Below are 26,650 nucleotides of genomic sequence, written 5' to 3'. Positions count from 1 at the left end.
CTGAACAACACTTACATATAATAAATTATCATCCATTCACTGCTTTTGTTTTAATATTTTCTGTTTTGGGGATCTGGCATCTCTAGAGATAGATCAGCAAGTATGGATGTCTAAAAAGAGCTACCAGTACATCTATTTCTGTTTCACACCTCTTATTCAACCTCACCTTACCCTTCACTCTCCCTATTTCCCAACTTATCCTTGTGCTGGCCTTATTTAATAGTATTAATTCTATAGTTCATCATTTTGACTATCTGTTCTCTACCCTTGACTGACTCTCTTGTCCCTTAGTTATTTCGGTCATCATGCTGAAAAAAATCACATCTCTGTGCCAACTGGATCCATTACAATTTCTTGTTATCTCAATTGGACACTTATTGCATAGAATAACCTTTATTCTTTCTCTAGTGTTTTCTTTTTCTACTTGATTCAAAAGTAGTTTCAGACTTCTCTCTCCTCGGTTCTCTAATCTCTTTTCTCCTGGCAGTCTTTTCATTAGCTCCTCCATCTCTTTTATATCTTATAATTTCTTTACATCTTTACTCAATCCTTTCTACTTTGAATACAAAGTGAATCCCCTTGCTAAAAATCAACCTCTTTATGTCTATCATAGGTCCTCTTTTCTCTCCTCCTTTCTTCTGTGGAAGCTTATCCCATCTATCATGTCTTTCATCTTCTATCTCTTCCTTTCTACTGACTCCACATTGTGAACTCTACCTCCTGCCCCAAAACTACTTACAAAAGTGCTCAAACTAACTTTTCATTTAACCCTGCCATCTCACTAAGGTTTCATCCTATTGATATGGTTCAGCCCTTAAGAAAGATGTAGCAGTAATCCTAAGACCACCTGTGTTGGGGGTGATGTAGTTGGAAATTATATATTTCTTCTCTTAGGCTATCCTGCTCCAGTTTACTCTGTCTGACCAGAGTTCTGAACCCACCAATATTGCTGGCTGTCAGATAACAGCTTGTTGGACTGTGATAACAGTTTCTGAAACTAATGAGCAGCAATAATAAGGGTGCTTAAAGTTAACGCAGGCATAGAACAAAATTGGGTTTTCACCACTTGACTAAACTATTCCAGAAAGTTCTTCCACCTACTCTCTTTCCATGACTCTGTCCAGAGAATTTTGAGTATGAGCTCTGTCCAGAGAATTATGAATATTGCACCTGTGCATAAAGGCCAGAAGCAAATCACTCAGTTCCTCATCTAAGCTATAAAATTAACATATCAGTGACACAAAGCATCTATTTTCTCTAACTTTTTCCTATAAAATTACTTTCTTGCTCTAGTTCTTTGCTAACTTCTTTTGGAACTTACCCTTGCTTTATTTGGTATTATAATTAAAATAAACTTTTCACATTAGTCAGGCTGTGAAAGAAGATTTAGAACAAAGGGGGAAAACAAGAAGAAAGAAAAAAAGTAAAAATAGTATGCATTGATATGCATTCAGACTCATCTCAATTCTTTCTCTGGATGTGGTCAGCATTTTCATCATGAGTCTTTTGGAATAGCATTATTGAGAAAGGCTAAGTCTATCACAGTTGATTGTCATACCCTGTTCCTGTTACTTTGTATAATGTCCTCTGATTCTATTTGCTTGATTCAGTATCAGTTCATATAAATCTTTTAAGGTTTTTCTGAAATCAACTTTCCTATTGTTTCTTATAGAACAATATAATTTCATTACATTCATACATCATAACTTGTTCAGCCATTCCCCTAATTATGGGCATTTTCTCAATTTCCAGTTCTTTACCACCAGAAAGAGTTGCTATATTTTTGTTCATGTAAGTTCTTTTCCCTTTTTATGATCTCTTTGGGATATAGATTTGATAACGATATTGTTGGATCAAATGTAGTTTTATAGCCTTTTGGGCATAGTTCTAAATTGTTCTTCAGAATGGTTGAATCATTTCACACCACCACCAGCAATGCATTAGTGTCCCAGTTTTCCCACATTCCCTCCAACATTTCTCATCATCTTTTCCTGTCATATTAGCCAATCTGATAGGTGTGAGGTGGTACTTCACAATTGTTTTAATTTGTATTTCTCAAATCAGTGATTTAGACAATTTTTTCATATGAGTGTAGGTAGCTTTAATGGCTTCACCTGGAAACTGCCTGTTCATATCCTTTTTGGGGAATGTCTTGTGTTTTTATAAATTTGGTTCAGTTCTCTATATATTTGAGAAATGAGGCCTTTATCAGAAACACTGTCTATAAGAATTGTTTCCCAGCTTTTTGCTTTCCTTCTAATCTTGGTTACATTGGGGTTTTTGTGTGTAAAAATCTTTTAATTTAATGTAATCAAAATTATCCATTTTCCATCTTCTCTAACATTCTTTATGTCTTGTTTAATCATAAAATTTTCCCTTTTCCATAGATCTGATGGTAAGCTTTTCCTTGCTCTTTTGAATTGCTTATAGAATCACCCCTTATGTCTAAATCATGTTAGCATTTTGACCTCATCTTAGTATAGAGTATAAGGTGTTAATTTCTGCCTAGTTTCTGCCATACTATTTGCAAGTTTTCCCAGCAATTTTTGTCAGATAGTGCGTTCTTACTCCAGAAGCTGGAATCTTTGGGTTTATCACAGTCATAGACTACTATGTCTTGTGTACATAACCTATCCCACTGATCCTGTACTTGATTTTTTAGCCAGTACCACATGGTTTTGATGACAACTACTTTATAATACACTTTTAGATCTGATACAGCCCCTATTACTTTTAAGGGTACTACAGTTGTTTTCTCAACTTAATCCTCTGTTTCACCTTATCCCCATTAACTATCAGTTGCTAAGTCTTACTGATTATACTTCCGTTATATTCCTTGCATGTCACATTCCTTCAGCTCAATTACCTATTACCCTATTTTCCAGCCTTATTTCATACTATTCTCTGTTCATGGCTTTTATATTCCATTAATAGCTTGTCTCTGAACTTGATGCTTTTATTTTCTGCCTCTGTATTTGCAACAAGCCACTTTCTGTTTCTAGAATGTATTTTTTTCTTATTTATACTTCTTGGAATCTTGGAATCTATATTCCATCAAGATTCCTCACAGGTATCCTTGTCCACAAAAATTTTCTTGACTTCCTATTACACCTTAAGTGCATTAATAAATGCACTTTTCCTCTTGTTTTCCTTCTATACTTTATTTATATATCTGTTGTATCCCCTTTGTAGGATATAGACTTTTGAAGAGCAAGAAGTGGTTTTTTTTTTTGTTTTGTTTTCATTTTACTGGAGCAGTACATAGTAGTGGCATATGGTACACAGTGTATGACTTTGTTTATTAAATTGAATTGAATGAGGCAGCGTGGTATATTGGAAAACTCTGAATTGGAATTGAGAAACTTGTGTTCAAGTCCTTAGTCTGACACTTTACTTGCTGTGTGCCTTGACAAGTCATTTCATCTCTCTTATCTTCAGTTTTCTCTTCAATAAAAGGAGTATTATAATACTTATATTGGCTACCTCAGAGGATTGCTTAATCTTAAAGTACTATGGAAATGTACATTTTGAATACGATTCTAAGTTATTACTCTGCTTTAAGAAAAAACTAATGGGTTTCATTTTTTTTTGGGTAGGATTAATAAGGATGAACAATCCTGCAGCTGTTATGATGTCCCAGGGTGGAAATGTATCTTCTTCCATGATAGCAGCTGGTGCTAACCCAGAGCTGCAGACTAGAGCACCTCGACCTGCTTCACAGTCAGGTAATAAACTCAAGTATCTGGGCTAACAGTCTATTGTAAAGTACAAGATGGCATCAGTTATGTTACTCTCCAAGTCTTTGTTGTGCTGAGCTCCAATCCTCTTTTTTGGGTTAAATGTATGTTTAAAAGTAAAAAAAAGAAAAAATTAACCCAAAATGAGTGTATTATAGATTCATAGATTTAGAATTATAAAGAACCATATAAGTCATGAATTTTTCCCATTAATTTTATGATGAGGCCCAGAGATACTTTGTATTTTTCTGGGAAATGGGGACACATATTTGCCATTTTGAAACATTGATTGAACATTTTTTAAGCCTTTGAATAGATATGTTAGTAATTGATAAAATCCTGCAGCTCATCATTTCACAATTCAATATTTCTATTTGAAAGAATAAATTGTTATTGATAATGTATATCCCACTATATCCTTGCTCCCACCTCTTCCCAGAAAGCCATCTCTTAGAATAAGAAATGCAAAAAGAAGAAGAAACAGTTCAGCAAGAATAATCAACTTATTGAAAAAGAGACACACATATATATAAAAAGAAAGAGTTCCTTACCTATTGAACTTTATTTCTGCATGTGTGATTTTGGGCAAATCACTAAACTCAGTGTCCCAAGCTATGGAATATAGGTCATAGAGTAGGTCCCAAAGTACCCTGGTAAAGAGAATTTCCTTATTGGGAGTTCTCATGCCATTGAAATCACAATTCCATTGGAAAACAAACATGATCAGGCTTAGACAAAGGCACTTGAAACGACTTATGCTATCAAAGAGGAAATGGTCAGATTGGGAAAGATTTTAAGAATTGGATGGACACCTGTGCAAAAATGTTTGTAGCAGCCTTTTTTGTAGTGGCAAAGAACTGGAAACTCTGTAGATGCCCATAAATAAGTTATGGTATGTGAATGTAATGGAATTTTATTGTTCTATAAAAAAAAAAATCAACAGGATGATTTTAGATAGGCCAGGAGAGATTTACATGAATTGTTGCTAAGTGAAGGGAGTAGAAACAAAAGAACATCATACATGGCAACAAGAAGATTATGTGATGATCAACCATGATGGACGTGGCTCCTTTCAACAATGAGATGATTCAGGCCATTTCCAATAAACTAAACAACATAGTTGTAATCTACTTTTTCTATTGTTTGCTTGCTCTTTTTTTTTCTTTCTCATTTTTTTTTACTTTCTGATCTGATTTTTCTCGTGCAACATAAATGTTTAAATACATTTGGAAGAATTGTACATGGTTAAACTATATTGAATTATTTGCTGTCAGGAGGAGGGGGTGGGAGGAAGGGAGGGAAAAGAATTTGTAACACAAGGTTTTGCAGATGTGAGTGCTGAAAACTATCTTAGCATGTATTTTGAAAATAAAAGGCTGTTTTAAAAATTTTTTAAAAAGAAATAGTGAACAAATAGATTTTCTGCTTAAGATAACAAGATCAGTGCTATCTAAAGTCAATGCCTTTTATTTGTGGCCTAGCTTAGGGATAGTAAACATTTCTTAAGTACATACTTTTTTTTTTTTATAGTAACTGTTTATTGACAGCATCCATGCCAAAGTAATTTTTTTACAACATTATCCCTTGCACTCACTTCTGTTCCGATTTTTCCCTCCCCTAGGTGGCAAGCAGTCCTATATATGTTGAATATGCCCTAGTATATCCTAGATACAATGTATGTGTGCAGATCCAAACAGTTTTCTTGTTGCACAGGGAGAATTGGATTCAGAAGGTAAAAATAGCCCGGGAAGAAAAACAAAAATGCAAACAGTTCACATTCCTTTCCCAGTGTTTTTTTTCTTTGGTTATAGCTGCTTCTGTCCATCATTGATCATTTGAAACTGAATTAGGTCTCTTCCATCAGATTACATCTTCATACAGTATCGTTGTTGACATATATAATGATCTCTTGGTTCTGCTCATTTCACTTAGCATCAGTTCATGTAATTCTCTCCAAGCCTCTCTGTATTCATCCTGCTGGTCATGTCTTACAGAACAATAATATTCCATAACATTCATATACCACAATTTACCCAACCATTCTCCAATTGATGGGCATCCACTCAGTTTCCAGCTTCTAGCCACTACAAACAAGGCTGCCACAAACATTTTGGCATATACTGGTCCCTTTCCATTCTTTAGTATCTCCTTGGGGTATAAGGCCAGTAGAAACACTGCTGGATCAAAGGGAATGCACAGTTTGATAACTTTTTGGGCATAATTCCAGATTGCTCTCCAGAATGGTTGGATTCGTTCACAGCTCCACCAACAATGTATCAGTGTCCAGTTTTCCACATCCCTCCAACACTCATCATTATTTTTTCCTGTCATCTTAGCCAATCTGACAGGTGTGTAGTGGTAGTGGTATCTCAGAGTTGTCTTAATTTGCATTTCTCTGATTAATAATGATTTGGAACACTTTCATATGAGTGGTAATAATTTCAATTTCATCATCTGAAAATTGTCTATTCATATCCTTTGATCATTTGTCAATTGGAGAATGGCTTGTTTTTTTTTTTTTTTTTTTTTTTTTTATTTAATAGCCTTTTATTTACAGGATATATACATGGGTAACTTTACAGCATTAACAATTGCCAAACCTCTTGTTCCAATTTTTTCACTCTTACTTCCCCACCCTCCCTAAATGGCAGGGATGACCAGTAGATGTTAAATATATTAAAATATAACTTAGATACACAATAAGTATACATGACCAAAACATTATTTTGCTGTACAAAAAGAATCAGACTCTGAATTATTGTACAATTAGCTTGTGAAGGAAATCAAAAATGCATGTGTGCATAAATATAGGGATTGGGAATTCAATGTAATGGTTTTTAGTCATCTCCCAGAGTTCTTTTTCTGGGTATAGCTAGTTCAGTTCATTACTGCTCCATTAGAAATGATTTGGTTGATCTTGTTGCTGAGGATGGCCAGGTCCATCAGAACTGGTCATCATCTAGTATTGTTGTTGAAGTATATAATGATCTCCTGGTCCTGCTCATTTCACTCCGCATCAGTTCGTGTAAGTCTCTCCAGGCCTTTCTGAAATCATCCTGTTGGTCATTTCTTACAGAACAGTAATTATTCCATAATTTTCATATACCACAATTTATTCTAGCCATTTCTCCAACTGATGGACATCCATTCAGTTTCCAGTTTTTAGCCACTACAAAAAGGGCTGCCACAAACATTCGTGCACATACAGGTCCCTTTCCTTCTTTATAATCTCTTTGGGATATAAGCTCCAGTAGTAACACTGCTGGATCAAAGGGTATGCACAGTTTGATAACTTTTGAGCATAGTTCCAAACTACTTTCCAAAATGGTTGGATTCGCTCACAACTCCACCAACAATGAATCAATGTCCCAGTTTTCCCACATCCCTCCAACAATCATCATTATTTTTTCCTGTCATCTTAGCCAATCTGACAGGTGTGTAGTGGTATTTAGAGTTGTCTTAATTTGCATTTCTCTGATTAATAATGACTTGGAGCATCTTTTCATATGACTAGAAATAGTTTCAATTCTTTCATCTGAGAATTGTCTGTTCATATCCTTTGACCATTTTTCAATTGGAGAATGGCTTGATTTTTTATAAATTAGAGTTAATTTCTCTATATATTTTGGAAATGAGGCCTTTATCAGAACCTTGTCTGTAAAAATATTTTCCCAGTTTATTGCTTCCTTCTAATCTTGTCTGTATTGGTTTTGTTTGTACAAAACTTTTCAGTTTGGTATAATCGAAATTTTCTATTTTGTGATCAGTAATGATCTCTAGTTCTGCTTTGATCATAAAGACCTTCCCCTTCCACAGCTCTGAGCGGTAAATTATCCTATGTTCCTCTAATTATTAATAATTTCATTCTTTATGCCTAGGTCATGAACCCATTTTGACCTTATCTTGGTGTACGGCGTTAAGTATGGATCAATGCCTAGTTTCTGAATGGCTTGGTTTCTTATAAATTAGAGTCAGTTCTCTATATATTTTGGAAATGAGGCCTTTATCAGAACCTTTAACTGAAGATGGTTTCCCAGTTTGTTGCTTCCCTTCTAATCTTGTTTACATTAGTTTTGTTTGTATAGAAGCTTTTTAATTTGATGTAATCAAAATTTTCTATTTTGTGATCAATAATGGTCTCTAGTTCGTCTTTAGTCACAAATTTCTTCTCCTCCACAAGTCTGAGAGATAAACTATCCTATGTTCCTCCAATTTGTTTATAATCTTGTTCTTTATGTCTAAATCATGGACCCAGTTTGATCTTATCTTGGTATATGGTGTTAAGTGTGGGTCCATGCCTAATTTCTGCCATACCAATTTCCAGTTATCCCAGCAGTTTTTGTCAAATAATGAATTCTTATCCCAAAAGTTAGGATCTTTGGGTTTGTCAAACACTAAATTGCTATAGTTGACTATACTGTCTTGTGAACCTAACCTGTTCCACTGATCAACTAATCTATTTCTTAGCCAATACCAAATGGTTTTGGTGACTGCTGCTTTATAATATAGTTTTAGATCAGGTACAGCTAGGCCACCTTTCATTTGATTTTTTTTTCATTAATTCTTTTTGAGATTCTTGACCTTTTATTATTCCTATATGAATTTTGTTGTTATTTTTCTAGATCATTAAAATATTTTCTGGAAGTCTGATTGGTATAGCACTAAATAAATAGATTAGTTTAGGGAGTATTGTCATCTTTATTATATTCGCTTCAATTCTATCCAGGAGCACTTAATATTTTCTAATTGTTTAAGTCTGACTTATTTGTGTGGAAAGTTTTTTGTAATTTTGTCTCATAATTCCTGACTTTCCTTTGTAGATAGATTCTGTGATATTTTATGCTGTCGACAGTTATTCTTGAATGGAATTTCTTTGTATCTCTTGCTGTTGGAGTTTGTTGGTGATGTATAAAAATGCTGAGGATTTATGGGGATTTATTTTATAACCTGCAACTTTGCTAAAGTTATGGATTATTTCTAATAGCTTTTTAATAGAATCTCTGGGGTTCTCTAAGTATACCAGCATATCATCTGCAAAGAGTGATAGTTTGGTTTCCTCACTGCCTATTCTGATTCCTTTAATCTCTTTCTCGACTCTTATTGCCGAGGCTAGTGTTTCTAATACATTATTGAATAATAATGATGACAGTGGGCAACCTTGCTTCACTCCAGATCTTACTGGGAAAGATTCCAGTTTTTCCCCATTGCATATGATACTGATGGTTTTAAATATATGCTCCTGACTATTTTAAGAAAAAGTCCATTTATTCTACTCTCAAGTGTTTTTATTAGGAATGGATGTTGGATTTTATCCAATGCTTTTTCTGCATCTATTGAGATGATCATATGGTTTTTGTTAGTTTGCTTATTGATATAGTCAGTTATGCTAATAGTTTTCCTAATATTGAACCAGCTCTGCATTTCTGGTATAAATCCTACTTGGTCATAGTATATTATCCTGGGAATGATTTTCTGTAATCTTTTTGCTAATATTTTATTTAAGATTTTAGCATCGATATTCATTAGAGAGATTGGTCTATAATTTTCTTTCTCTGTTTTCAGCCTACCTGGTTTAGGTATCAGTACCATGTCTGTGTTGTAAAAGGAGTTTGGTAGGACTCCTTCAATCCCTATTTTTTCAAATAGTTTATATAGCATTGGGGTTAACTGTTCTTTAAATGTTTGGTAGAATTCACATGTAAATCCATCTGGTCCTGGGGATTTTTTCTTAGGGATTTGGTTAATAGCTTGTTCTATTTCTTTTTCTAAGATGGGATTTTTAGGATATTTACGTCTTCAGAACTCTGTTAATCTGGGCAAGCTATATTTTTGAAGGTATTCTTCCATTTCATTTAAGTTGTTGAATTTATTGCCATAAAGTTGGGCAAAGTAATTCCTAATTATTGCTCTAATTTCCTCTTCATTAGTGGTGAGTTCTCCCTTTTCATTTTTAAGACTAACAATTTGATTTTCCTCTTTCCTTTTTTTAATCAGATTTACTAAGGGTTTGTCTATTTTGTTGGTTTTTTTCATAGAATCAACTCTTAGTTTTATTAATTAATTCAATAGTTTTTTTACTTTCAATTTTATTGATCTCTCCTTTTATTTTTAGAATTTCAAGTTTAGTGTTTGACTGGGGGTTTTTAATTTGTTCCTTTTCTAGCATTTTTAATTGCAAGCCCAATTCGTTGACCTTCTCTTTCTCTATTTTATGCAAGTAGGCCTCTAGAGATATGAAATTTCCCTTATTATCGCTTGGCTGCATCCCACACATTTTGGTATGATGTCTCATTATTGTCATTTTCTTGGGTGAAGTTATTAATTATGTCTATGATTTGCTGTTTCACCCAATCATTCTTTAGGATGAGATTATTTAGTTTCCAATTATTTTTTGGTACTTTTTTTTTTCTTAATAGCTCTCATTTCCTTAAAATGACAGAAGTACTAAGGATAAAATGGGAGAAGGGCTTCTAAGATATCTCTGGGAATTATTCCTCTTAACAGATTCAAAGAATGTGAGGACATTTTTAAAGCATTTCTTATGTGCAAAGCACCTAGGATACAGATAGAAAAACCAAGATAGTACCTTCATTCAAGAAGCTTATATCCTATAAGGGGATATATGACATACAGAAGGTTAGAACACAGAGTCAGATGGAAGGGCTTCTTATCCTTACTAGATTTGCTTTAGCAACAAAGCAGATGGTAATGCATCTTCTTTAATAGTATTTTCATTGATAAAGTTGTCTCCATTTCTAATATTGAATCATTTGATAGGGCTTTGGTGATAAGAACTTTCTCCAGTATTTTGAAATTGTGGCTGCAGCACATGGAGAAGCAGTTGCTAGGTCTTATCTCCACAAAAATTGGTTCTTTGAATGATGGTTGTGGAAATTGTGCTGGAAGCCTGGAAAATACTATTGCAATCATCGCATTTTACTAAGAAGGAATCAAATCCAATAAGATTTAGAAGCTTAAACCATTTTTTCCCTGATATTTTTGATCTTTTGCTTATATAAGCATATTAGCAATTAGTTATTTTTGAGGGACCTTACCATTAGCTCCTGTTTATGCAAGATTTGCAAAAATTCTTTCCTTATAACAGTCCCCTGAAGTATATAGTATATTGTTTTTTCCACTTTTACAGAGAAAGAAACAGACTCTTAAAAGTGAAGTGGCTTACCCATAGATTCTAGTGAATTTTGGACCCAAACTTTGAACTTTGGTTTTGTGACTCAGAGTCTAGTTTATTCCATCCTTCTTCGGTTATTCCATCTTCCCTACTGATTTTATTTCCTTAATCTTGTCAAGCAAAAAAAAAAAAAAAATTTTTTTTCCCTACTTGAAGATCATGTATCTTCATAGAATCTTAGAGAGGAAAGAAATATGAAAAGCTTTCTGTTCTGATCCAAAATCCCAGTAATAGGTAGGATATAGATTTTGAACTCTTTTTCTCATAGTTGTGCTTAGATAATGCCAGTGCCTTTATTTGGACCTCTTTGTAATCAATGACATCAGTTCCCAAACAGCTGGCCTAAATTAGGTGTGTAGATTGTGACTGTGGAACAGAGCAGAGCTAACTAGACAATAACAGTAATTGAATTTTGGCTTCAATATGGAACTATGCTCTAAACTATCCTTACTATCCACAGTCATCAGGGGGAAAAGCTTGATTATATTAACCCTTCTCAGTATTTATTTTCTCTTTAGTTCTTGAATTCTTTAGATTATGGAAGTAATTTATGTGAGTTGATCATTTTCCTTTAGTGCTTAGCTCCCCTTCTATGGCAAGAAGCACTAACTTAAAAAAAATTTTTTTTCAAACAGAATTTTGCTTTCTACCTTTTCCACATTGAGAATTAAAATAAAATCCCTGTTACAAACTAATCAGGCAAAACAAATTTCTACATTGGCCATATTCTTAAACACACACATACGCATATATGTATGTGTATGACTTGTTAGCACCAAATTTCTCATGGAGCCTTGAGAAGCCAACAAAGGTATTGCATTTAGATAATACTGATCTTGTTAAATAGAAAATCTGTTTGTTCACCATTTCTTAAAGTCTTTCCCTACATGTCCATTTTTCTCTTTTATGCCATTAGCCACTTCAAGTGCCTTTGTCTAAACACTGACCATGTTTGTTTTCCAGTGGATCTGTGATTTCATGGAATTGCCAGTAAAGAAATTCCCTCTACCAGGGTACTTTGGAACCTGCTCTATTATTTAAATTCCATTGCCTAGAAGTTTAATGATTTGTCCAGTCACACAGCTTTTATAAGTCAGAGGTAGAACTTGAACTCGGGCCTTCTGATTCCAGGGCTAAATGATCATCCACTGTGCCATGCCACTTCTTGCACAAGTACTTTCAAATTGAAACTTTTTTGATTCTTTTAAAGCCTATCAGTGAGCCTTTCCTTTAGGATTCCATTCATTTCTTTAAACTTTGTAGAAAGTATTTAGCATGTGATTAAATAGGCACACTCTAATTTTTTTTTATTCTGTTCATTTGATACTATATAATAAATACCTATATTTTCCTTTTTTTAAAAAATTGCTTTTATGTAATTTTCTTTCTTCTTTCTGTTGGCAAGGCAGTTGGGATTAAATAATTTGCCCAGGATCACATAGCTAGAAAGTTTTAAGTGTTTGAGGCTGAATTTGAATTCATGTCCTCCTGACTTCAGGGCCAGTGCTTTATTCACTGTGCCCTCCAGCTGCCCCTTTTATGTAATTGTTTAACATGTCAAATACAATTGTACTCACACACGTGCTTGGTTTCCTTTACAACAACCACTCTTTTGATGCAGTTTCTAGTCCAGTCACATTAACATTAATTAAATGTTTATTATATGTCAGCCCCTGTGCTAAACACTGGGGATACAGAGAAAGGCAAAAAAAAGCTCTCAGGTAGCTGACAACCTATCGAGGGAGACAACATGCAGACAATTAGGTACAAACAAGGTATAGGCAAGATAAGTGGGAGGTTATCTAAGTGAGAAAGTACTGGCCTTAAAGTGATCAGGAAAATCTTCTTGCAGTGGAATTTTAGTCAGAATTTGAAGGAAACCAGAAGGCTGAGCATTCCAGGTCAGTGAAAACATCTAGAGTCAGGAAATGGTGTGCTGTATTGGAGGAGCAATAGTCAGGCCAGTGTTCCTGGTGGGTTGTAGAGAATATTGAAGGGAATAAAGTACAAGAAAATATGAAAGATAGGAATAGACCAAGTTATGAAGGGCTTTAAAAAGAACTGCACTTTAGAAAGATCTTTTTGAAAGTCGAGTGGAGATTAGACTGGAGTGGGAAAAGATATGTGGCAGGGAGACCCACAGAAAGCTCATTTTAGTAGTGATGAAAGCCTACATTATTGTGGTGGTGGGGTCAGAAAGGAGAAAGGAGCATGTGGGAGAGATGTTTTGAATATGAGAGAGGAGAGGAGATAATAGAATGAGGAACTGTGAATGACACCTAAGTTGTAAGCCTGGTTGACTAAAAGGGTGGTAGTGTCCTTGATAGTGAGAGAGAAGTTAGGAAGAGATGAGGGTTTTTGAAGAAAGATAATTCAATTTTGGACATGTTGTAAAAGATGTCTTTAGGATAAGGCATCCTGTCCAAAATATAGAATATGGCAATTGACTTAGGTGTCCAAAAAAAAAATCAAAAAGTAAATTGATCTGAGAACCATCTGCAGAAATGATAATTGACTTCATGAGACCTATTGTATCATAAGAGATTTTCGTATAGACTGAGTATCAGAAGTTCTGGGATTATCTCACCTTTGGCAGTTAACGTACAACTATGGACAGGTCACTTTTCTTTTTCAGCCTCTTTAAAATGGAGATAATAGTACTTAAGCTACCCTTAATAAGAGTTATGATAAGGAAAGAGTTTTTTTTTTTTTTAATTTTGTAAGCCTTCAAATCTAAAAGTGATTTGTAAACCTTGTATTGAAAAGTGAGCTATTATTACTTTTCAGTGGCATTAATTGAACCCTTTGTTGATTTTTCTTTAAAACAGATTCAGTGGATCCACTTCTCTCTGGGCTTCCTTTACAGCAACAGAGTCATACCTCAGGGTCTTTGGCTCCTCAACTCCATCAAATGCAGCCTGTTCCCATTAACAGACAGATAAATCCACCTAATTTTCAGCAACTTCAACAGCAGCAGCAGCAACAACAGCAACAGCAGCAGCAGCAGCAGCAGATGCAACCTAGAGCCCCACAGCAACATCAGCAGCAGCAGCCACAGGGTATTCGGCCTCCTTTTACTGCTCCCACTCAGGTGCCTGTGCCTCCTGGCTGGAACCAGTTGCCGTCTGGAGCTCTTCAGCCTCCACCAGCTCAGGGTGCTCTGGGCACATTGACAGCAAATCAAGGATGGAAAAAAGCCCCCCTTCCTGGTCCTATGCAGCAGCAGCTCCAGACAAGACCATCTCTAGCCACAGTACAGACTCCTTCCCATCCTCCACCTCCATATCCCTTTGGAAGCCAGCAAGCCTCACAGTCCCATACAAACTTTCCTCCAATGAGCAACCCAGGTCAATTTACTGCTCCTCAAATGAAGAGCCTTCAAGGGGGACCTTCCCGGGTCCCTACACCACTTCAGCAGGCTCACCTAACGAACAAGTCTCCTGCTTCGTCTCCTTCCTCTTTTCAGCAGGGATCTCCTGCATCATCTCCAACAGTTAACCAAACACAGCAGCAGATGGGACCAAGGCCACCTCAAAATAACCCTCTTCCCCAAGGATTTCAGCAGCCTGTCACTTCTCCTGGTCGAAATCCAATGGTTCAACAAGGAAATGTGCCACCCAACTTCATGGTGATGCAACAGCAAAATCAGGGTCCACAGGGTTTACATCCAGGTCTAGGAGGTGAGTTGTACTGAACATTTTTTTGCCATTCAATTTTTTAGAGAGAAAAATTGCTAGAACTTCATCTAGCTTTTTCAGTTGGCATGGGTAAAGCTATAATGTAAGGATCTAATTCATATTTTATACTGCATGGTTAGTATTGTCACATTAACTTAGCCACTTTGGTGTATTATGAAATCTTGGTAATTAAGCCAACCATCTTTGTCCAAATACAGGTAATCTAATTTAGATGCATTTGTTTTGTTTTCTGAAATTCTTTGACTTGTTAGCTAAGAAAATGTGTCAAGAAAAGCACATTTTAGAAATAAATCAAATCACAAAATTGAAATGTTATGTTTCTCCTCAGGCCAAAATAAAAAGATCAAATATGGAATCTTAACAGTAAATCTTGGGAGAAAAAGAGCCTGTCACACTTTACAACCTATCTATTGATTTTAGCACACTGTGGTTATTCAGTAGTTTTAATTCAGTATTCAGTTGTTTTTTATTCTTGTGACCTTATTTGGAGTTTTCTTGGCAGAGATAAGGAAACTGAGACAAACGGGGTTAAATGACTTGGCCAGGCTCACACCGCTAGGAAGTGTCTGAGGCTGGATTTGAACTCAGGAAGTTGAGTCTTCCTGATTCCAGACCCATCTCTCTATCTATCGGACCACCTAGCTGCCCCTGTCAGTACCAACTACTGGTAAAAGTCTTTTGATAAATTTGGTAAAACTTTGTTAAAATGCAAAAGATAAGTTCAGAACGCATTGACTTTCACAGTATTATAATGCAGATAGCTGCTCCTTAGAGAGGGAGCTCCACTAGTTATACCTAAAGGAGATTTATTTATTAATTTTTAAGGTGTCTCGTATGAAGAAAAAGCAATGGAGCTTAATGTGTGAGAGGTAAAACGATTACCGTAAAACTTATCCATCTCCATGTTTATTATTATTTATTATTATTAATCATTTATCTAGTGCACAAGAATGTGCTTGGAGCTTTTCAGTAAGACATAGAAAGCACGATTATAATTGTCATCTGATAAACATGCTCAAAATAAAAGTCACTTCCCACCCCCAAAATATTCCTTAAAGCTCTAGTACAGCATACATAGTAAAGGCATGTTCTCATAGTTTCTGGTGAACTTGAGTTGCTCATTGATCTTTTCACTGGCTTGCAATTTATTTTCTTGACATGGGCTATAGTTGTGGCTTTAATATTTGCATCTTTTGGAGAAAAGGGCCCTACCAAATTCATGCTTTCCGGAAAAAAATAATCAACTCCAAACTTCAGCTCCCCAACATTCTGGACATTCTGATACAGATTATCTGGGTTCCATTCTACAGATTTGATTAATATGTTTTCAGGTACCATTGGATGGTGCAAGAAGACATGCTATTAAATAGTTGCATATTTGTATGCAAAAAGTGTCTTCTGAGGAGAATGGGATTGAAAACATTGCACTTTTAAAGGGAGAAATATGTTTAATAAAAGTAAAATTGGAATGATTTTTGAGTTAAATGCCTTCCATTGAGTCCTTGATGGGTTCACCTAGATGATATGACCACATCCAGTCCTGTATTATTTACTCTCCTTCTAAATTCTCAGACATAAAACATTGTCAAAAAAGAGAAGCAAGATTTTAGCCACTTCATATTATAATGATTCTTTGTATCATGACTATCAGAAGATGGAGCAAAGAACCTTAGAACAGGCTCTATGATATTCTCCCTCATTTTGAAGCTTCTCTCTACCACCCATTTTAAAGAAACCAACACTACAATATTTAAGGTGGGGTAAGGAGGGAGGGAGAAATATTGTGGAAGGAAATGTCATTTATCTCCTTTGATGGGATTGAAGCTACTTAACTATTTTTAACATCAGGACTCAACTGTTCATCCTGATATGTTGCATATCAACCTGTTCTCATGCTTTATTTTATTTTATTTTATTTTTTTGCATATTTCAAGGTTTAGCATGTTCCCTTGTTTCAGATGCTCCTTTGGGGTCTGTGCTGAGGAAATTCGGATTTTCCGGATTTGGTAGGCTACAGAACAGTGTGAGCACATGAACCTACCTGTGCCAGTGAACTCTGGTCCCTTCTAAGTAGCAGATTGCCCTCTTTTCCTTGGCATGTTCTAATTAAATTTTAAAATATTTAATTTTTATTTTTGACAATGCTCATGTAAGAGATTGTATTGATTTTTTTTAACCCATCTTTTCTGAACTTAATATAAAGATATAGCCAGTGATTTAAAAAAAAAAAAAAGTCTTAAGTAAGTGGATTCCTCATGCTGTTCATCCTTCCTTATTCATTCCATACTTGAGTAGAAGTGCAAATTTGCTAGGTAACTGCCTCACTCATTATTTTCTATTAAGGAATACCTAAACGGCTCCCACCTGGCTTCTCGACAGGACAGGCCAATCAGAATTTTTTGCAAGGCCAAGTGCCTTCAACAGCCTCTGGAACCCCTGGGAACACAGGAGCCCCTCAACTACAAGGAAACCAGAGTGTACAGCATACAGGTTTGTTTCTCCCCCTATATCTGTGGACAGGAGCTTTTCATCTTACTGATTTTATCTTTCTCTTATGCCAAATTTGAACAAAGGAGACTTGAGGCTGGTGGGGTAAATAAAACAGGTACAACTACTATCTTAAGATATCTTAAGAATTGTCATGTGGAAGAGGGATTAACTTTATCTTCTTGTCCCCTAGAAAGTATGATTAAACCTCATAGATGGAGGTTAAAAGAGGCAGATTTCAGCTACCTGTAAGGAAAAATTACTTAAAAGAGCTATTCACCAATGGTCTAGACTGCCTCAAGTGTCCCTATTGCTGGAGATATTTAGACAGAGGCCAGATAAATCACTTGTCAGGGACATTAGAGAAAAAAATCATCCATTGAGATAGAGGTTAAACTAATTGAGTTCCAAATCCTAGGATTATGTGATGAATAGATGTCTCAACAAATAGCATTGAAATAGGCTGTCTTGTTGGGAACAAGTTTGGGAAGCTAACAACTTTAGCTTTCAAATTAGTTAGGGAAGAGATTTACAGGAAAAAATCTCAGGTCAGTGACTCCTATCTTTTACTAGAGCATTAAGCCTCCAATAAAGTATTCCTTTAATTAAGATGTTTCTGTGTTTATTTTTTGCTTTAATCCTTTATCAATTGAAATAAGGAGTGATAAAACACATATGGATTAGATTAACTGGAAGCCAGTGTACTTGAGAGGCTGGGTGTAATGCTGCCATCAATAGCAGCTGACCATGTGTTCTGGGCAGAGTGAGTAAAGCGAGATTGAAGATAGGTGAAAGTAAAGGTCAAGGAGATCTGTAATGACTTATCCCTTTAGCCAGGGATTTTTCTCCACAATCTATTTGAGAAATGTTGGGTCTTGTGGATAACTGATTTAGAAATCAGTTAATACTACATGTTAACTTGACTCACACAGAAAATAGCTCCCGATTCATTATGTAGTGGTTGTAGAAACATGAAAGCATCCTAGTGCAGTCAGTCCCCTATGAAACACAAAACATTTTGGGAGAGGTTGAATCTGATTACTCCAGGAATGAGCCAAGAAGTGCTCAAAGGTCCACATTTCATCTCTCCGATTTTATATGTAATAAATTACTATTTCTATTCCTGTCTTGCCCCTTTATGTCAAGGCATCATTTAAATTGGAACATTGGGTCTGATGTCATAAAAAATATTCTGATAGTCCTGTGTTCTCACTTGGGATTAATTTAATCATTTGATCCCAGTTTTAATTGCATATAGTTGAATTAGAAAAGCCTGTTTATAGCTGGTGAAAATTCATATGATATCTTGAGAAGGGAAGGCAATTTCTTGGCCTTTCCTATTTGCACATATATCAAATAGTGTTTGCCCAGGTAGCTGGAGAAGAAAGTCCAGATTAGCTTCCCAAGAAATTTTGTAGGTCTCTTCAACTTCTTCAAAATTTTCTTGTTAGAGAGGAAGCATCTTCTCTTAAAGTCTCTGCATTTGCATCTTATATTTCCCCAGCTGCTCTTGAGGCAAAATTTAGTTCACTGACCAAAAGTGTTTTTAATTTTCTTCATCTTACAGGTAGCAACAATCATCTTATTCAGTATTGACAATGAGATTATGTCCTCTTCCCTTTGTAATCTGAGAGAATGTAAGCTTGATTATCCAGCAAAAAATTTGTATCATTGAGTTGCCAGGCAGGAGTGGGGAGAACTTGTTTACCTCTATCCTTGTTGTGCAGTAAGATCTCAATGTAGATGATTATACAGCGTCACACCTTTATGACCCAGAAAACCCACCAAAAGCACTCTCAAGTGTGTTGACAGGTAATGGTATTTAAATTGGTCAATCAGAATGGTGGGGAGTGGGGTATCTTTGTAGTTAAGGTCATTGGAATGTACTAATGCTAGTTGATTCATAAGAATTTCTTTCTAAAGCTGTGCTTTTTCTTTTAAAGGTGGCCAAGGAACTGGTCCTCCCCAGAACCAGATGCAAGTATCACATGGGCCACCAAATATGATGCAGCCCAATATGATGGGACTTCATAGCAATATAACCAGTCAACAAACTAATAACAGTGGAGTTCCTCAGGTGAACATGGGCAGCATGCAAAGTCAGCCTCAACAAGGACCCCCATCTCAAATGATGGGCATGCATCAACAGATTGTGTCCTCCCAAGGACAGATGGTGAACGCTCAGGCTCAAGGAGCCCTGAACCCTCAAAATCCAATGATCCTTTCTCGTGCCCAACTTATGCCACAAGGCCAAATGATGGTAGCCCCTCAAAACCAAAACCTTGGGCCTTCACCGCAAAGAATGACCCCTCCCAAACAAATGATTCCCCAGCAGGGCCAGCAGATGATGGCACCACATAATCAAATGATGGGACCTCAAGGCCAGGTCTTGCTACAGCAGAACCCAATGATAGAGCAAATAATGACCAATCAGATGCAAGGAAATAAGCAGCCATTTAATGGTCAGAACCAATCCAATGTTATGACGGGACCAGCTCAGATAATGAGAGGACCAACTCCAAACATGCAAGGAAATATGGTTCAGTTTACAGGACAAATGACAGGACAAATGATGGCCCAGCAAGGCCCTGTGAACAGCAATCCATCTCAGGTTATGGGAATTCAGGGGCAGGTTCTAAGACCACCAGGACCTGGCTCACACATGTCCCAGCAGCATAATGACGCCACTACCCCCACAAACAACGAAGTCAGCATTTCCCAGATGATGCCTGATGTTTCCATGCAGTCATCAAACATGGTGCCGCCTCACTTGCAGGCAATGCAAGGAAACAGCACCTCAGGGAACCACTTTTCAGGGCATGGGATGCCTTTTAATGCACCCTTCAGTGGAGCACCAAATGGAAATCAAATCTCCTGTAGTCAGAATCCTGGTTTCCCTGTCAATAAAGACGTCACTCTAACAAGTCCTTTATTAGTGAATTTACTACAAAGTGACATATCTGCAGGCCACTTTGGGGTGAACAATAAACAAAATAATACAAATGCAAATAAACCCAAGAAGAAGAAACCACCACGGAAGAAGAAAAGTAACCAGCAAGGAGAACTTAAGTAAGTTGAAATAATCTTGTGTAAATGTTATTTGTCTGTTTCTATAAAGGGGACCCCTGTAATAGAGATATCACTAAAACTAGAAGTTAAGAGAACTGTGTTTTAGTCTTAAATTCTGCCACCAACTTGGGTGATTTTTAGTTATGTGCCTTCTCTCTGGGCTTTAGTGTCTTCTATACAATGAGGGGTTTGGAATAGATGATTTCTTAGGACTTTTCAGCTTTAATATTTTATGATTCCAAGTTGTTTTATTTAGTTGACTCTTCTAGTCATTGAAGTAGCCTGCTGACCAGTAAAGGCTAAGCAAATAACTTCTCCTAGGGAGCCCATAGCTCGCCTCCTTGGAAAGCTACCAGGGCCATTGTAGCAAAAGAAATAGATCCTCAGCTGCTGTTGACTATATTCTTGGGCTTAATAATGGCTAGTGAATAAGAGTGGGTAAGTATGTTTTGAAAAACAGCCTATGTTTTATAGCATAAACCTGCTATAACCTGATAAAGCAAAATCTGCTTAAGAAAACTCCCTGCTGTTTCACAGTGAATTTTTTTTGACAGGTGTCTTCATAGAATATTGGTTCTTAATCATTTCTAAAGGCTTAAAATCCACATTAAGGAGATTAGACATTTCAAATCAGGCCTCCCCCTTTCTATCCCTGACAAATGGGTTCCTTGCATGTTTACAAAAGACAGAATGATTAACAAATTCATTTATACTCTATTTTCAAAAGTTGAATGTTAGTTTGGCTTGTTTTGTGCCTTGATGATAAGCATTTTCAAGAAAATGTTTAACTTTCTCTTTGCTTCAAAATAATAGGCAGAAATGCAGTAGTTAGAATTTATTAAAGCAATCACTCACCAATGAAGATAGAAAAGGTTAATTCAAATACATAATTGGAATCGACACTAGAAGGATAAACAGGATCCTAATTAATTAATGGCTTATTGTTCTTCCTTATGTCTAGTCTGGGTTTTAGTCTAATATATATTGTAACAAAAATATGTGATAGATGTTAGGTGACAGAACAAAGGCTTTAGCTGTTTAGATTTACCCTCTGATAACTGCAGCTAAATTAAAAATACCAAATCTGATAAACCACTTTTCATTTGTAAGAAGTACATTTTTAAAAACTCATTTTGTGGTGGAACTCTGGCAAAAATTAATTTGTCAGATGAACTGCCTCAAAAGGTCAGAGTTTCCCGTTGGAAGTTTTCAAGCAAAGATTGAATAATCATTGATGAGAATGTTATGAAGGTTACTTCTGTGTATTGGTTGTATTAGATGGCTGCTGAAATATTCTCTCTTGTTATCTGTTAATCAATAAGGGGTTACCTTGCATATGTTTTTATTTAATCATCTGAGACAAGAATAATGCTGTTTGAAAGTTACCTGTTGGTAAAGTTAAAAGTAAACATTTAGTATCTAGCTCTACTGCTAATCTTACAAAGTGTTTTGCCATGATTATACTTCAAGATTAGGAGCAAAGAAGAGAAGAAAGAAGTATTTTATTATTTGGTGGCAGCATCAGGATTGAATCTAAAGTAAAAAGCATCTGCTTTATGTATAATAAGTATACTTTGAAAGATCTGTGATTTCATCAGCAAAGGTATTCCCAACATTGGATACATCCCAGTATATACATTATAATTTATTAAAGTGTTCCCGTGACAAAGAAGAAATAGCCCTTGGTAGCCAGGCATCCACACCAAACTTGGCTGGTTTTTAGGTGACAGAAGCATAATTTGTTGCTTGGCCTGTACTCAAAACTTGACTTGCTTATAGGACAACCAGTTTGTACTCTCCTAGTCTCTTCTTTGAGAATTCAAAGTCCCTTCCACACTATAATGAGATCATCAAAGAATGACCAAAAACTTCAATTGGATTGAAAAAGAGCAGATTATTTGAATGGCCTGTTAGTTTTTTTGTTTGTTTGTTTGTTTTTTAATTTAATAGCCTTTTATTTACAGGTTATATGCATGGGTAACTTTACAGCATTAACAATTGCCAAACCTCTTGTTCCAATTTTTCACCTCTTAACCCCCCCCCACCCCCTCCCCTAGATGGCAGGATGACCAGTAGATGTTAAATATATTAAAATATAAATTAGATACACAATAAGTATACATGACCAAAACGTTATTTTGCTGTACAAAAAGAATCAGACTCTGAAATATTGTACAATCAGCTTGCGAAGGAAATCAAAAATGCAGGTGGACATAAATATAGGGATTGGGAATTCAATGTAATGGTTCTTAGTCATCTCCCAAAGTTCTTTCTCTGGGGGTGGCTGGTTCAGTTCATTACTGCTCCATTGGAAATGATTTGCATGATCTTGTTGCTGAGGATGGCCAGGTCCATCAGAACTGGTCATCATATAGTATTGTTGTTGAAGTATATAATGATCTCCTGGCCCTGCTCGTTTCACTCAGCATCAGTTCTTGTAAGTCTCTCCAGGGAATGGCCTGTTAGTTTTGCAGAGAGTTTTCCCAAATACATTTTCCCCTCTGACGTTCTCTTTGCCCCAAGATGATTATATTCATTGAGATTTACTTAGAATGTAATGTCAGGATGGCTACAGAGTAGCACTGTATTTCAAATCTCATATTAAGAAATGCAGCTTGCAACTAGCAAAACAAACAAACAACCTTGCTTTAAATAAGTTTTATAGTTTATTTCATTGATTTCTCTAAACCATAAACATGTTTTGAATCCGGTACCCTAAAGACTCAGTATTTTCTCTGCTGCAAAAAGTCATTTTGTGGGAGGGTGAGTCTGGTAGGACATAATTCTTTGTAATTTTCAGGACAGTAAAACACCTGTTACATTCCACTTCTTTAAGGGTGGTCTGGGCTCTTCAGTTTTTTAACTTCCCCAAATTGGCTTTATGAATGTGGTAAAGTCACTTAACCTCTCACTTCCCCAAAGCAAATCTTTTAAGACTGAATTGCAGCATAGGTCCCCATCTACATTGATAAGGAGAAATTACTAGGAATTTTATCTAGAGGACCAGGTTATCAACAACCTAGAGACATAATTTCTTGTTATTTATGTAACTTTGTTCAACTTTGATGAGTTTCTAAAAGGTATAATAATATTATAAACTAAGATCTGTGTTTAGAATAAGAATTCAGTAAGATTTAGCTAAACTTCCTCCACAGGAAAAAAGGACAATACTTTTATATTAATAATAGAAATCCCACCATGTATATTCTTTTGTTCTTAGGACATGTGTGCAGTTGTTATCTTTAATTGTGGGTGTTCTTTGACCATTTTTTCATTATTTTAATCATTAACTAATGTAGTTCATAAATTAATGTTGGGTTGATGCAGAGGAATTAACATTCTCCCACTACTTGTCTTTTTCACCCTGACTAGACTTTGCCTATTTGATGCAGAAGTTGGGAATGGGGGAAATAAGATGTAGGAATTTTCCTTCCTAAAAGTGTTATGTGACCTGAATCAAAACACTTAAGTTTTCTAGGCTTTTTTCCAAAAAGGGTAAATAGGATTGAGGTCGCTTTTTTTTCCCCCTTTGTAGTTCAGGAAGACCTCAACATGTAAATTTACCTTTATAGAGATAAAGCAGATCTCTGTGGTTGATAGGCATCTCTAGTTTTTCTTAAGTTTTTATACTTTTAAATGCGTTAAATGATACCAGGATGGGTTACTTTACATACAGGTAACATCAAGTGTTTTTAGAATCACAGAGAATCTAGAAACAGGAAACAAATTCACATGCTGCTGTAGTCCTGGATCATTTTTTCCATTTTTTATAATTTTTGAAGTCAGTGATAGAAATCTAGATTGTAATTTGTCTGGGTTTTAATATTTTAATTCATTTAGGGCAGCTAAATGCCCTTTTACTATTAAAATACCCATTTGAGTTTCGGTTCCTTTTTTAATTACTTAAAAAAAAAAAAACCTATTCTTGGCTATAATGTCGGAAGGAATTTATTTTCTTGAATTCCAACTTCATATACACTTTTATTTTCTGTGCAAGTCTTTATTGAGATAATTTGTTTCATACCATCATTTCTTTTTTACTTTTTAGAGAATTATTATTCTTCCCAGTACTCTGAATGTTAGACTGAAATGCATAGTTATCTATTTGCTGTTAGAATATTCTTATATTTTTCCTCTGTCTCCTTCATTTCTCAGGGAGCTATGCGTAGAATCTGTGTCCATTAATATACTGCTTACTGCTGTAGGATCAGTGCCTAGCAGTTACCTAAAATAACCTAGCCATGGAATCCAGTAGTGTATATAGTGGGGAAACTGAGAAGGAGAATTAGGAGCCCTAGTACCAACTTTGCCTCTGATTTACCATGTGACTTTGGGCAAATTCTTTTTTTTGTTGTTGTTCTCAGTTTTCACTTATTTAAAATTAGGATTTTGGAGCATGTAGTCTTCGAGATTCCTTTCAGCCCTAATCTTCTGTGATTCTACAAAGGACAGTAGATTCCTCCAATTTAACTTATTGGTAGTTGTTAAAATTTTATATAGCCTTTGAAAATAAGCAAATGGGAATATTGTTAGATTATAGTATATGTAATTTATAGTATAGATTATAGGCAGAACTTGTCTTATCATTTTAGGATAAAATAGTCCCATAGTTAAAGAGCTAGTAAATGTTAGCTAGACTATTTTGGATGTAGTTTTTTTTCCTACTGTATTTCCTTCCCCCACCCCGCCCCACTCCCTTTTAAATACTTGTTGAATGTTTGGAGTCAATATTGAGGAACTTCTCAATAGATAAATATTGGGTCCCTGGTTACATTTTATGGCTCCTGAGATGTAGCATTGCAGAAGTTGACATTTTAGACACAGGGGTCCTCAAACTATGGCCCACAGGTCATATGGGGCAGCTGAGGATGTTTATCCCCCTCACTCAGGGCTATGAAGTTTCTTTATTTAAAGGCCCACAAAACAAAGTTTTTGTTTTTACTATAGTCTGGCCCTCCAACAGTCTAAGGGACAGTGAACTGGCCCCCTATTTAAAAAGTTTAAGGACCCCTGTTTTAGAGTCAGCATCTCCAAACCCAATGTAGCTGTACTCTGAGAGCCCAGAACTCCTGGAATGGCTTCAGTTATTTCTTCTGCCTCTGCCTTCTAGAGAGGCAGGTGGAGAAGTGAAAGGTGGAGACCAAAGTTCCAGTCCAGTTCCAACTTTCCTTGGCTGTTTTACCATTGACAGGTCACTTAGTTACGTGTTTCCTCATCTCTAAATCTAGGCACTTAGTTGAGATCTTGAAACTATGGTAGAAGTATTAAGGTAGAATAAAAAGGATACTGAATTTGGAGGCAATCCTCTATTACTATCTGTGTAACCTCAGGCTAGTCACTGGACTTCTGAACCCTAACTTCCTTATCTTTCAATCAACAATCAGAAAAAATTTATTGGGCATCTAATATGTGCCAACCACTGTGCTAGCCACTAGGCATAGAAAGAATGGAACTTCCTTTAGAAGGTCATGGGGGAGACAATTTGCAATTTGTATAAAGCTTATGTACATGTAAGGCATGTGTCATATAAATGGGAGATGGTCTCAGAGAGAAGACGCTAATTGGTAGGGCCAGAAGATGGAGGGAAGAAGGGAAGGCATTCCAGGCTTGGAACATAATTAGTGAAAAGGTCCAGAGTAGGGAGCTGTAGTGACCCTGGATCACGAAGTACAGAATAAAGTATAAGAAAACTGAAAAGGAAGGAAGGGGCCAGATTATGAAGGCTTTAAAAAGCCACAGGTTTATTGTTATTGGTTTGGTTTGGTTTTTTGGTTTGTTTGTTTCATTTGATCCTAGAGGTAATAGGGACCTATTAAAGTTTTTTGATAGGAAAGTGACATTGTCTCACCTGAGAGATCACCATAGAAGGGAAGATTGACTAGAGTGGGGAGAGCCTTTAGAGTTGAAGTAAATAACCTACCTTTAAAGTCCCTTTCATCTCTAAGTCTGTAAATTGTTCTTTCCATCTCTAGAATTCCTCAGTTCTGGGTGATTATATTATTACATCACCCTGGGTAATTATGTTACAATAAAAATGGTACAAAAATTACTTGGGTGAATGTGAATTTTAACATGATGGTCTGTAATATTTCTCACAATTACCAGGTTATGTAAATAATTTAAATTATAGAAAACATAATTCCAATAAATATTGGCTTATAAAACAAAGTAGCTTAAGGTTAAACTAATTTTGCTTGTTAACTTTTAAATGCTTTCCTTTTATTTCTTCTTTTTTTTTTTTAACTCAGTACCCCAGATACACGTCCACCTGGCCTTGAGGAGTCTGACCAACAATCACTGTCTGGAGAACAAGGAATTAACTTGGACAACACAGGCCCTAAACTCTCAGATTTTGCAAGTAGGCCACCAGGTGATAAAGCATAATAATGTCACTTGTCTTGTCTATGACATACATATGATAGGGGTCTTTGTTGATGTTCTTCCTTCCCCTCAAGGAAGAAATGACA

At 35.9% G+C, this 26,650-nt stretch overlaps 1 protein-coding gene across 7 annotated transcripts in view; it reads left to right on the top strand.

Annotated features, from left to right (window-relative positions):
* NCOA6 (nuclear receptor coactivator 6) overlaps positions 1–26,650 on the top strand; it is a 79,119-nt gene that overhangs the window by 37,019 nt on the left and 15,450 nt on the right. For 6 of the 7 annotated variants that reach the window (XM_031953885.1, XM_031953889.1, XM_031953886.1 and 3 more), the window contains 5 exons: positions 3,597–3,725; positions 13,758–14,609; positions 16,971–17,117; positions 19,058–20,183; positions 26,432–26,553. In XM_031953885.1, the coding sequence (XP_031809745.1) occupies positions 3,597–3,725; positions 13,758–14,609; positions 16,971–17,117; positions 19,058–20,183; positions 26,432–26,553 (2,376 nt within the window). Of the gene's footprint in view, positions 1–3,596; positions 3,726–13,757; positions 14,610–16,970; positions 17,118–18,541; positions 18,927–19,057; positions 20,184–26,431; positions 26,554–26,650 lie in introns of those variants that run through there. The other variant, XM_031953890.1, reaches the window with a different exon arrangement.

This window comes from Sarcophilus harrisii, chromosome 2 (assembly GCF_902635505.1).
Source record: "Sarcophilus harrisii chromosome 2, mSarHar1.11, whole genome shotgun sequence".
In the NCBI taxonomy this organism is placed as follows: Eukaryota; Metazoa; Chordata; class Mammalia; order Dasyuromorphia; family Dasyuridae; genus Sarcophilus; species Sarcophilus harrisii.
The sequence above is the reverse complement of the archived record's forward strand: the minus strand, read 5'-3'. Positions and strand labels throughout refer to the sequence as shown.